The sequence below is a fragment of the Podarcis pityusensis genome (genome assembly GCF_964106645.2).
Source record: "Podarcis pityusensis genome assembly, chromosome: 10".
NCBI lineage: Eukaryota > Metazoa > Chordata > Lepidosauria > Squamata > Lacertidae > Podarcis > Podarcis pityusensis.
Genome location: NC_138035.1, coordinates 35,862,865 through 35,874,715, shown reverse-complemented (window position 1 = coordinate 35,874,715; position 11,851 = coordinate 35,862,865). Strand labels below are relative to the sequence as shown.

Here is an 11,851-nt window from a genome sequence, read left to right as displayed (position 1 = left end):
TACTGCCCCTCAATAAGGCCAAACTTAGATTCTCAAAATGTTTAGGTGTATGCGTACCCCCAGAAAAAAGCACTATAACAAAGGTAGTTCTGACATGACATTCTGTCTGACAGCTTCAGGATATCTTAGTAACTTTTCTTCATATGGTCTTCAGTATTAAAATAAAAGACAGTCAGGTACACGTGTCTGTATGTCTGAACTAGCTGCAAAATGGCCACATTTGCCATATGAGCTGAACATTTATACAGTGGTACCTCGGGTTACAGACGCTTCAGGTTTCAGACTCTGCTAACCCAGAAATAGTACCTCGGATTAAGTACTTTACCTCAGGATGAGAACAGAAATTGCGGCGCAGCGGGAGGCCCCATTACCTAAAGTGGTACCTCAGGTTAAGAACAGTTTCAGGTTAAGAGCGGACCTGCGGAATGAATTAAGTTCTTAACCCGAGGTACCACTGTAATACCCTATTATAGCAACAGTTTTATAATGGTAGCAATATTACTTGTCACACAACAATCCTATGTAACTGTGGGGCAAAGTATTAAAACACAAGTATTAATATTGGTAAGTATATATGTTTGTCAACGCCTCTTCTTAGGGGTCTTTACATGAAATATGCACTGGGCTTGCTATTTGATATTTCCAAGCATGGAACTGACATGTAAGGATAGTCTATTTTAAACCTAAAGATAAGAATTACATGCTGGCCTATCAGTTCTTCACAGTGCACAATAAATGTTACTGCATTCCAGCGTGTTGGGAAGATGCCAGTATGATCTCTTGAAGAGAGGCATGGCGCTATTTTCTGAACCACAGGATGTAACACTGGAAGTAAGTTACTGAGAAGAAAGGGTTTCACATGACAATTGCAGGAAAATTAATGTATTTGGACTGGGCACACTGTCCTAAACCCTCAGTTGGTACTGTGGACATTACAATATTGTAAGCTGCTTTGAGAACTTCTGCTATAGGATGAACTAAAAGGAAATAAGGGGATTTCTGTAGCATTTTGAGTATTCAAAGCAATTTATATACATTACTTCAATAATCTTATGCCAACTCTGTAATCGGTCAGAGAAAGTCTGGCCCAGTGCATAGACTGAAGAGCCTCAAATTCCAAACTTTTGACAGTTACTTAGTGATCTTGGACTAGTTGCTACCTTTCAGACTACTATGAAGAGAAAAGGACCAAAGACTGGTATATTAAGATAATATACTGTAATATATTGTTACTGACACCACTGTTACAAAGGTTGCGTACCACTCGCAATCTCTGCTAAGCAGTAGCAAGATTCCAGGTGCTCAGGGTTATGTTTCCATATCAAACCACAGCAGAGACAAGTCTTCAAGAAATATGGCTTATTGTACACATATTTACGCCTAGGGCTACTTTGGAGAGAGTTCAGAGCATTACATCTCAAGAGGGGCTTGTTATTCACAGCAGTGCAGCACTGGAGTCCAAGGCATCCTGCAAGCCATCTCCGTGCCACTGTGCCAGCCTGCCAAGATGGTTCTGGACTTCACAGCTGCTCATGGAGTTCTTCTCTTGCAACCTCTAGATTTCAAAAGGACACATTTTTCTTGTGTGACATCACACCTCCTGTAACCTTCCCCTCCACACTATTTACCCAGAGGGCAGGCAGAGGGTCAATGCCTGGACACTGTTTGGCATTTATACCATGATGATCTTTCTCCCCAGGTCATTTCCTAACATCTGACATCTTTTCTTCATTATTTCAAATATTATCTAAATTCTACCATTTATTAATTTCTATCATTCCCTAACTAGCAGTTATGGGTTCCCTCGCCTCCCCACAACTGTCACCCCAGATTTGCAACAATATATCCATACTGTAGGTGAAGGGTTGTAGTTGACAGATGGTAGATAAGTTCCAAGTACTCATCTCTGAATACTACACTGCTATCAGGATTTATGACCCCTCAAATTCTCTCCCACTGGAATGGCCTTTTGTAGTCCATTGCTTTCCAAAGCTTTTGGCAGAAACGCACTTGCCCGTTAAGCACAACTTGGAAGATTTCCCTTTTCTAAATCAGGTTACCATTTAAACCACCCAATTCTTAGCCACATTCTGGTTGCATAGCACTGCACTCTTGTGGATAAAGCTCTGGTCCACCTTATACTAAGATATTTATTGTTGCGCCTGAGAACATAAATTACTGTAAAACGTCTTGTTTTTTGTTAGTCGACTGACCAACGCACCGTCGTCTTTTCGAGCAACAGGAGTATTGCGGTGTGTGCGTGTGTCTTTTCTAAAAATTATTTTTAAAAATAATATTGGTGGTATTAAAATTCAAACGATATCAGTCGTAAATGCACTGAAACACTCTAGGAACAAGCAATGTAAACTCCAATGAGCAGATCTCAGTACGTGGAAGTTTTCACAAAATTTCCACCACGCACGAACTGGGCGCTGCCAACTAGGTAACCTTGTTCCTTCTCCTTTACCCAACTACTTAAGTTCACGGTCGCCTCTAGGGTTTAAACCAGACGGTGCCAGTCATAGGAAGGTCCAGCTAGCAGGCTCCCTCCAAGGTCTGGTGCTTGCCGCGCATTCGCTCTCCCTCCACCCGCTTCCCAGTATTTCACGGCCGCTCTAAGGCAAGGCAATGGAGGGGTGCGGAGCAGAGAGCGGCAGAGCTAGGCGAGATGACAGGATTGGCTCTCGAGAGCGTCGGCGGAGTGACGCAAGCTCGCGGGGCCCAATCGCAACGCGCCTTTTTGGACCGCCGCCCCGCCCTTTTGCGTCAGAGAAGGACAAAGTCATTGAGGAAGGGTGATATTCGGCCTTTGAGTGCAGTCGCCGGCCGAGTAGCGGAGCGGAGGGGAAGCGGGTTCCGCCATCTTAGAAGGTGAGTCCCTGAGGGGAATGGGGTGCAGGGGCGGCTTTTCCCTTCTCGCACCTTCGCCGCGTGTTCAGTCCCGGCTGCTGACGGGGGCAGTTTTGTTTCTCCCCCCCACACGCAGGGCGAGGCGGGGGGGCCTCCTGCTTAACCACATCCCTCGTTCTCCCTCCCTCAGCTTCCTGCCGCCGCCATGTTCTCGTCCATAGTGCCGCTTGTGCGGCTCAACCCATTCCACGCCCCGCAGCTGCAGCTGCAGCAGGACGGACTCAGCCTAAGGAAACTCCCGGCCGAACCCGCGGAGCCTTCGTGCACCCGGCGGAGCCTGGCAGCCGCTTCCGCAGAGGGTAAGTGGGCGGAGTGGGGGGGGGACGGGGCGCACGACCTTTGCCTCGGCTCCTTCTCTGGAAGGGCCCCCCCGGTTTTTGAATTCTCTCTCGGGTGGGGCTGCAGCTACCGGGCCCCCTGGGTTCCTCTTGGAGGACATGGAAGGTCAATGCAGGCCGGGCTTGTGCTTGGCTCACGGTGCCTCCTCGGCTGAGCCCCTTCCGTTTCCTCCCACTGGAAAAGGCCAGGATGAGTTCCCGTCTGTGCCTTGAGCCCCGCCTGGGTAGGCCTCGGAGGAGGCTTGCTCCGCGGCGACCTTGGGGCTGGAAGGCGTCGGGCCTAGCCATGCCTTGCATGTGGTTGGGGGCATCTTGTCTTCTAGTGCGTGGTCGCCCTCAGCGGCTTAAGGATGCTGCCTGCGCAGAAGCCCAAGGCTAGTAGAAGACGGCATGTCTCCATGGCAACTAGTCAGCGGCCTGGTCCTTCCCCGGGTGGGTAACACTTTTAAAGGAGGGTGGTATGGTGGGGACAAGGTCACAGGCTTAAAATGACACTGGGAGGAGCAGGTGAGGCTAAGTAGTTTTCCACACACTCGTTTACCTTGAAGGGTTTATTAGGTCGATACAATGTTGCTCCTATGTAAGCAACCGATATTTTTAAGTCTCATAATGAAAATAAGCAAAACTTCCATACAAAGGTTCTCCACCCACTTTGTCCCGTTGGTGCCATATCTGTTTTCTTACAGTGACACAATATCTATTACTAAACCTGTCCTTTATTTAATTGCATAGGGCAGCCGTATATTAGAAAAAAAGAGTGAAGAGAGTTTTGTAGCACATTTAAAAGATGAATATAGTTGTAGTGGTCTGTGAAAAGAATAGACCCTGCTTTGTCAGATGCATGAAGCATCATCGTCCGTTGGTACATACCAACATGTCATTCATGATGTATAACTCAGTTAAGCTTTGTTTTTTGTATTTTAAAAATATATATAAAAAGAGACCCTTATAGCAGTTGCTTTTTATGTTACAAGAACCCTCGATTTATTAGAGGTTGCTGCATGTAGCTTTGAGGCAATACTTTTGAATCTAAGATGTACCTTATACGTACTTATTTGCCTTATTTTTTTTTATAATGAATAAATCCTCACAATATATTCTTACAAAGATACTGGGTTAATCATGTGAAGATCTATTGACCAGCGAGTGTTTTTATGCCCATGTAAAGAATTGCACAGCAGTAACTTGTGAAATTACTTGTTGGTTTAGCCCTTACAAGGCAATCTGAAATCAGGGCCTGGTAAGTTACCTAAAACAATGAGCAAACACAATCAAGCTCTGTTGAATTGAATTGAAATAATTTTTTTGTTTTATATCCTGTATATATGTTATTTTGGCATAACTGAACATTTACCCTTATCTAATATTTATGTGGCTTTTAATACCTGCACAGCACATCTCTTGGAAGAAAGTGTTGCCTTAAGCAGAATGCACCTTGTAAATACCTATATTTTGGTCATTCCTATGACACGTGCAGTAACTATGATATTATTTTGAATCCCATTCATGTTGGCATAGATATCTTTGTCAAGTAGCATACCAGCCTATGTGTTGATATTGATACTGGTCCTTGAACATGGTTATTTGAAAGTGAATTAAGATCCATTTTAATTACTTTGAGAATGTTTTCAGGCAGTCTTGGTAAAAAGAATAAATGCTTTTAGTTGACCTACTACCACTTCATAAATTTTGGAAGACAAACTTGTTTTAGGAGAAAAGTGAAATTTCTTGATTGAACTTACATAATTTAATGCTAACTTCAAATGCCAAACTCTGTAGTTTGTCAACTTGTACTTATCTCTTTTTAAGCAGAAGACTATAGCTGTGCATATGGCTCTGGCAGATTCTTCATCCTTTGTGGCTTTGGTGGGATTATTAGCTGTGGTACCACGCACACAGCATTGGTTCCTTTAGATCTCGTTAAATGCCGAATTCAGGTTTGATTGCATGTCAAGTTGGTTATCATAGCATGATAAAAGTGTGAAATCTTACTAATCAAAAGGAAACAAGGCTTGGATTTCACCCAAATAAAGTTGTTTATATTGTTGCATGTAGTTTATTTAACAGCATGGTGTGTCTTTTCTTTGCTGCAGAAGAATACAGTTGTGAATATGGCTCTCTCAAGTTTTACGCTCTCTGTGGCTTTGGTGGGGTCCTAAGTTGTGGTCTGACACATACAGCAGTGGTACCTTTGGATTTAGTGAAGTGTCGCATCCAGGTTTGTATGCTGCCAAATATGGATTTCCCCCCCTATCATTTGGGATGAAATAATTGGACAAATTTTAAATTGAGCCAGATTTAGTTAGGAACCATGTAACTGGCATTTGACAAATAAGCAGCAATGGCAGATACTTGTGTTTGAAAGCTTCATGAGTAATCAGAAACCATGATTTATCAAATGTATACCTCCAGCACAAATACGTCTAAAATATTTGAGCCTAATATATTTGAATACTAAACATTCAGAATCTTTATAATGCATGTAGCATAAAGGCTGAATGACTTCATGCATGTGTCATTTCTTTGTTGTGGAGTTATAATTTGAAGAAAAGATAATAATCCATGCATTTGACAACGGAAACTTTGACAATGGAAGCTTGAATATGTGAGGATGTAGTCAATGAGAAACAGTATGATCCTTTGAAAATTAGCTTAGAAGTTGCACTGAGGTCAGTGGGAATCAGTCCCAAGGAAGCGTGCATAGGATTTTAGCCATATAATGAACCAACCTCTAGCTTTATGGCCGAAGGAAGTTGGTTATGTGGAATGAAGAATCTGAAGTTAACCCTTTGCTTATATTTGTAATATATTAAAAAGAGTGCTTCAATTTTAGATATTTATTTCACAAAGTTGATTCAACTATTATATTCCTCTAAAGCAGCTAAAACTATTGAGGAAATATGCTTGAGCTGTGTATGATACAAGTATACATTACAGAAAATGTAATCCTGTTCATGCAGAAGTCAGAAAGAGGCCAGGAAGTAAGATGAAAGGTGAAATGGAACAAGTCAGTAGAGGGCGACAGGAGGTAGGAAGGTAGGACCCAGAGAGTATTAACATCTTATAAAGTCAATTTTATTTTATTTTTTACAAAATAGCATATTGCCAATTTCTGCATAAAATATTTTTGTAATATTGAACAGGTTTTACTGAGATTGCACATATCTAGGCAAACTTTAAATAGCTGTAACAAATTGCAGCCTTTTTCAGAACATTTATGTACAACTTTTCTGAGTACTTATTTTTACAAATGATATATTCATTGCTTTCTAATCCATCGTTTCAGATGCATTTACACATAAGATAACGAAACAGTTGAACACAAAAGCTAATACATTTAAAACAATACAAAAACCCTAATATGTGGACACTTGTTAATTACCCATTTATTCAGTTGAGACAGTACTGGTGTTCTTACAATGAAGAGTAACAATTCACCCCACCCCAATGTGCTGTTAGTTTTGGTGATATTAACGTTTTAATATCTGCATACCGATACTGCCCCTTTTTGCTTTCACATATTCTTGCAGCTCAACCCAAATCCCGTCTTCTTTCACTTAATGCAAGTTGTATTTGCTACTGCCTTAATCCTTCAAAATCCTTCTCCCAGCTGAAGCACATTCATAATTCGTTGCTTAATTGAACATTTCAATATTGGATGATTACAGTTTTTCTGTTGTAGAATTAACTTAGTTATATGGTGCATCACAGCTTCCAGTGTACCACGTAGAATGATACACTTCTAGAACTGGATGTGTCTTTGATTAAATTTCCAAATTGATGAGTACAGCTGGTTTGGCCAGTTGCGTATATCTTATATATGCATATATATTTAAGTTGCGTCAAAACCCAGGAATCTTATACTTGCAGCCTATATTTGTTCTTTATCTTACTACTTGTCACAGAACTTTCTCTCCCCCCCCCTTCAAAAATTACTTCCACAAAACCTTTCATGAAGTTCTGCAATCATCTTGCCACTCAGTTGACTTGTCATTTTTAATCTTTCTCTTCACTGCATTCTTCTTCACTTGGTAAAAATCCTAAACTGTTTAAAACAATCATTAAGTACGATGTCTATATGTTTGGAGTATACTGGTTGTTGCTGTGAATGTGAGAAAGGTTAAAAAAATTATTAACTGCTGACTTCTCAAAACTTGTTTAGGTGGATCCACAAAAATATAAGAGCATCTTCAATGGCTTTTCAGTTACTGTCAAAGAGGATGGTGTTCGTGGTTTGGCAAAAGGATGGGCTCCAACATTTATTGGATATTCCATGCAAGGGCTCTGCAAATTTGGTTTCTATGAAGTCTTCAAAATCATGTATAGCAACATGTTGGGAGAGGTAAGTTTATTTATCCTGCAGTTCAGCACCCCTTTGTTGTGAATTTGTCCAAAGAATATCATATGAACATATTTTCTGGTCTGTTAAATTTTATTTCAGGAAAATGCATATCTGTGGCGTACATCACTATACTTGGCTGCATCTGCCAGTGCAGAGTTCTTTGCTGATATTGCTCTGGCTCCAATGGAAGCTGCTAAGGTGCGCATTCAGACACAGCCTGGGTATGCAAATACACTGAGACAAGCCGCTCCAAAAATGTTTGCAGAAGAAGGTGTTTGGGCGTAAGTATTATAGCAGTTAAGTCAGGGCCCTAAAGTGGCTCTTAATGATCCTGCACAGCTCCTTGTTTATGAACTGTTAAGCTTTGATCACGGATATTATTGCTTTAGACATGGAGCAGAGTTCTTAGTTCTTAAGCAATATGAGCCAACATGCTCCCTTAGATCCATCTTTGTTAGATGTCTCTTGTGTTGAGTTCTGCTTACAACTTTGGTTTTGAGTAGTTCCAGCCAAGAGGGATCAACAACTTTATGGTTGTACAGTCAAAGATGCTTGAGTCATTGGCATGTGAGAATAATATACCTTCACTCTGGTCTTTTATGTTCTGATAGCAATGGCTGTAATACAATACATGTCATTTTCCACTATCAGGATTTGGCTGGATTGTGGACATTTATCAATAAATTCCAAGATTAAAGGCAAAAGGTACTATATACCCATGGTCCTTTTAAGAGGGAGGCTAGAGGTTTAGGTTGTTTCTGATATGACTAGTTTGAAAGAAACACTGCAATGCAACTGTGTTTTCTCAAGGGAAGGCATCACTAAACTTAATTCAGTCTTTGCTAATACTGGTATTTCTAGTGTGTGCATAAATCAGGGGTCAGCAAACCTTTTCAGCAGGGGGTCGGTCCACTGTCCCTCAGACCTTGGGGGTGGCGGGCTATATTTTTTGGGGGGAAATATGCAAGAGTACCACGAGTTCCAGTGGCTGCTTACCTGTGTCTTACGAGCAGCAGGGGCTGGCGGTGGTGGTGGCAGAACAGTGATCGGCATGCGAAAGGGCTCTGGAGAGGGGCGGCTTAAAATGGCAACCACTCGAGTGCTGCTGCTGCTGCCGCCACCAACAAAGCCCAGCCCGCTTCCTCTTCTAGGCAGGGTGGGGAGAAACCAGGAGGAGGGAGGGAGGAGGTGCCGCTACCGTGTGAGGGAGAGGGAAAAGAAAGTGTGCGCTGGCGATCCACGTGGCAATTCCCGGAGTATCCATGGGCCGGATCCAGAAGGCAGTTGGGCCTGATCCGGCCTGCGGGCCTTAGTTTGCCAACCCATGGCATAAATGACATGGTTGTTTAGGGCAAAACGTTAGTCACGCCTGTGTTTCCTGGGGTCTCACACAGGTGTCTTTCCCTGTTCTGCCTAATAGTGCCAGGTTTTGAGCCTGGGACCTACTGTATTAAAACTATGTGCTCTGCCATTGAGATTCATTTGTTACAGTCAGGTAGCGTAACTGATTTGAATTCCAGAATTAGTTCCAAATCAGAAGCACTTAAATTTGGGCTTTCTAATTGTTTTGTCTACTTTGAAGTTTCTACAAAGGTGTTGTTCCATTATGGATGAGGCAGATTCCATACACCATGATGAAATTTGCCTGCTTTGAAAGAACTGTGGAAGCGCTTTACAAATACGTTGTCCCGAAACCAAGGAGCGAATGTTCAAAAGGAGAACAGCTGGTTGTTACATTTGTAGCAGGTTATATAGGTAAGGAAATACTAACTTTTTGGAATATAGTGACAGTTTAGTATTCATGAGCAATTCCGAAGAAGAGTCTGGCTTGCATGCTTCCCTGTATTCTCCCACGTAGGCAGATGAAAATGCCTTCAGCAGCATTTTATTTCACTTTCATAGAATCTTGGTTTGCCCTTGCATACAGATGATAAATAATAGTATACTAAACTCCAGCTTTATGGAACGCAAGTGGTGCTGTGGTCTAAACCACTGAGCCTAGGGCTTGCCGATCAGAAGGTCGGCAGTTCGAATCCCCATGGCAGGGTGAGCTGTTGTTCAGTCTCAGCTCCTGCCAACCTAACAGTTCGAAAGCACGTCAAAGTGCAAGTAGATAAATAGGTACCGCTCTGGCGGGAAGGTAAACGGCGTTTCCGTTCGCTGCTCTGGTTTCACCAGAAGCGGCTTAGTCATTCTGGCCACATGATCTGGAAAAACTGTCTGCGGACAAACGTCTGCTCCCTTGGCCAGTAAAGTGAGATGAGCGCCGCAACCCCAGAGTCATTCGCGACTGGACTTAACTGTCAGGGGTCCTTTACCTTTAAACTCCAGCTTTAAAAGCCAGCTTTATAAACTATGGTTTAGTGGGCTTGTTTTGAAACTGACCTGTTTGACAAGCACCAGGAAGCCACTGCCCTGAATCACACAAGTCGCATTCAGATTTGTGGATGTTGCACACAAAATTGGCCAATGTCTTTAGTAGGTTCTGCAGGATTATTGAACTATCTAACTGCTTTTAAAGTGACAGGGGCATGTAATGATACAAGTATGTTATGTAACGAGTTGTGGAGATCTCATCTCCCTATAGCAGTTGTGAGTCAGTCTCCTGTTGACATAGGATCTTTCTGGAATATGTATAAACATATTAATGTATATTTTAAATTAATGGTGACTACTTGCTTTTCAGCTGGGGTCTTTTGTGCCATCGTTTCACATCCTGCTGATTCTGTGGTATCCGTGTTGAACAAAGAAAAAGGCAGTTCAGCTGCTCAAGTACTGAAGAGGCTGGGATTTAAAGGTGAGGATTTAAACTGATACTGAACTGTGAAAGTGCATGAATAATTCCAGATACTAATGATGTTTTGTTCCAACAGGTGTATGGAAGGGTCTGTTCGCCCGTATTATTATGATTGGTACTCTGACAGCACTACAGTGGTTCATCTATGACTCCGTGAAAGTTTATTTCAGACTTCCCCGCCCACCTCCACCAGAGATGCCAGAATCTCTGAAGAAAAAGCTTGGTCTTTCTGAGTAGATGGATCATGGACTGAATGGCTAAATAACATCATGAAACTTTATACACATGGCAATGTAGGAGAATAAAGTATTTGTTTGCTCAGGCCTCATGGTTGCTGTTGTTCAAAATAAAGTACTAGATTGACAAGTGTTTGCCTTAGTTTTCCGCCTGTTGGGAAAAAATAGTTTCATGGTGGCTAAGGGAACTGGTCTACTCCTGAAAAAGGACCCCTCATGTGTTGCTACTGACAGTCGGTTAAAGCAGAGAAGAAAATAATGAATTTCTAGGATTTTACAAGTATGATCTACCAAACTGCTTTGCCTTAACGTGAGTTCACTTGAGTGTCTGTGAAGGCAATCAGGTTCTTGCTTTTCACTTTAGTGGTAGGTTAGGTAATTACCGTATTTTTTGCACCACAACACTCACTTTTTTCCTCCTAGAAAGTAAGGGGAAATGTCTGTGTGTGTTATGGAGGGAATGCCTATGGGTGGTGGGGGGATCTGCTGCAGTCGTGAGCAGAGGGTCCATGGTTCCCCTTCCTTCCCTCTTCTGCATTATTAGCAGCATCCTTCTCCACACACCCCACGCATGCTCCTTGTCCCTTGAGTGCTTTTCCTTCCCTCCCCACTTAAAACGTGGTTACAAAGCACGGATCCACATGGATCCTCAGGATTTTCGCACTGGGTCACCCCAAATTCACCATCAGATCACATAGCATGTCCATGGCTACATCTTGCACCAAAAAAATCACGCACCCACTGTTGCCTGGGGCCGCAGTGGTGCAAAAACATGGTTACAAAGCATGGATCCACATGGATCCTCAGGATTTTTGCATTGGGCTACTCCAAACTCACTGTCAGATCACATGTCTGTGGCCACAGCATGAACCACAAAAATCATACATCCACTGTTTCATTTAGAATATTTTTTTCTTGTTTTCCTCCTCTAAAAACTACGTGCGTGTTATGGCCGGGTGCGTGTTATAGAGCGAAAAATACGGTATGTTTACAAATTTTTATCACTAACCCAGTGAGAGACGTATGTATTCAAAGTATATGTATGGCCAGTTAATACTGCTGCAGCCATTATTATTGAAAGGTCTTGACAATATCTATCAGCAAGTATATGTTATTGTTGCTTTTTTGCCATGGCAAATAAGAACAAGTTACACTATTTTAAAGCCAAAAACAAACACTATTAAAACATCCTACCCATGCAAAATGGCAGTAGTTAAAAGCTGGAGGT

At 42.3% G+C, this 11,851-nt stretch overlaps 1 protein-coding gene across 3 annotated transcripts; it reads left to right on the top strand.

Annotated features, from left to right (window-relative positions):
* Positions 1–2,713: 2,713 nt before the first annotated feature.
* Positions 2,714–10,753, top strand: SLC25A3 (solute carrier family 25 member 3). Of its 3 annotated transcripts, none has more exons than XM_080972064.1 (8): positions 2,714–2,871; positions 3,041–3,209; positions 5,342–5,466; positions 7,411–7,590; positions 7,690–7,871; positions 9,173–9,345; positions 10,277–10,387; positions 10,464–10,753. In XM_080972064.1, the coding sequence occupies exons 2-8, from the start codon at positions 3,056–3,058 to the stop codon at positions 10,622–10,624; spliced, it is 1,086 nt and encodes a 361-aa protein (XP_080828190.1). In that variant the 5' UTR covers positions 2,714–2,871; positions 3,041–3,055; the 3' UTR covers positions 10,625–10,753. The 3 variants fall into 3 exon arrangements, with proteins under 3 accessions (XP_080828190.1, XP_080828191.1, XP_080828189.1); XM_080972065.1 differs by lacking the exon at positions 5,342–5,466 and adding an exon at positions 5,061–5,185; XM_080972063.1 differs by lacking the exon at positions 5,342–5,466 and adding an exon at positions 5,058–5,185.
* The last annotated feature ends 1,098 nt before the right edge of the window (positions 10,754–11,851 follow it).

Bases quoted from the DNA above. Each gene is read 5' to 3' on its own strand.
- SLC25A3 (XM_080972063.1), top strand. From the start codon at position 3,056: ATGTTCTCGTCCATAGTGCCGCTTGTGCGGCTCAACCCATTCCACGCC. The intron at 3,210-5,057 runs GTAAGTGGGCGG...TCTCTTTTTAAG, and splicing joins GGCAGCCGCTTCCGCAGAGG to CAGAAGACTATAGCTGTGCA. The intron at 7,591-7,689 runs GTAAGTTTATTT...ATTTTATTTCAG, and splicing joins ATAGCAACATGTTGGGAGAG to GAAAATGCATATCTGTGGCG.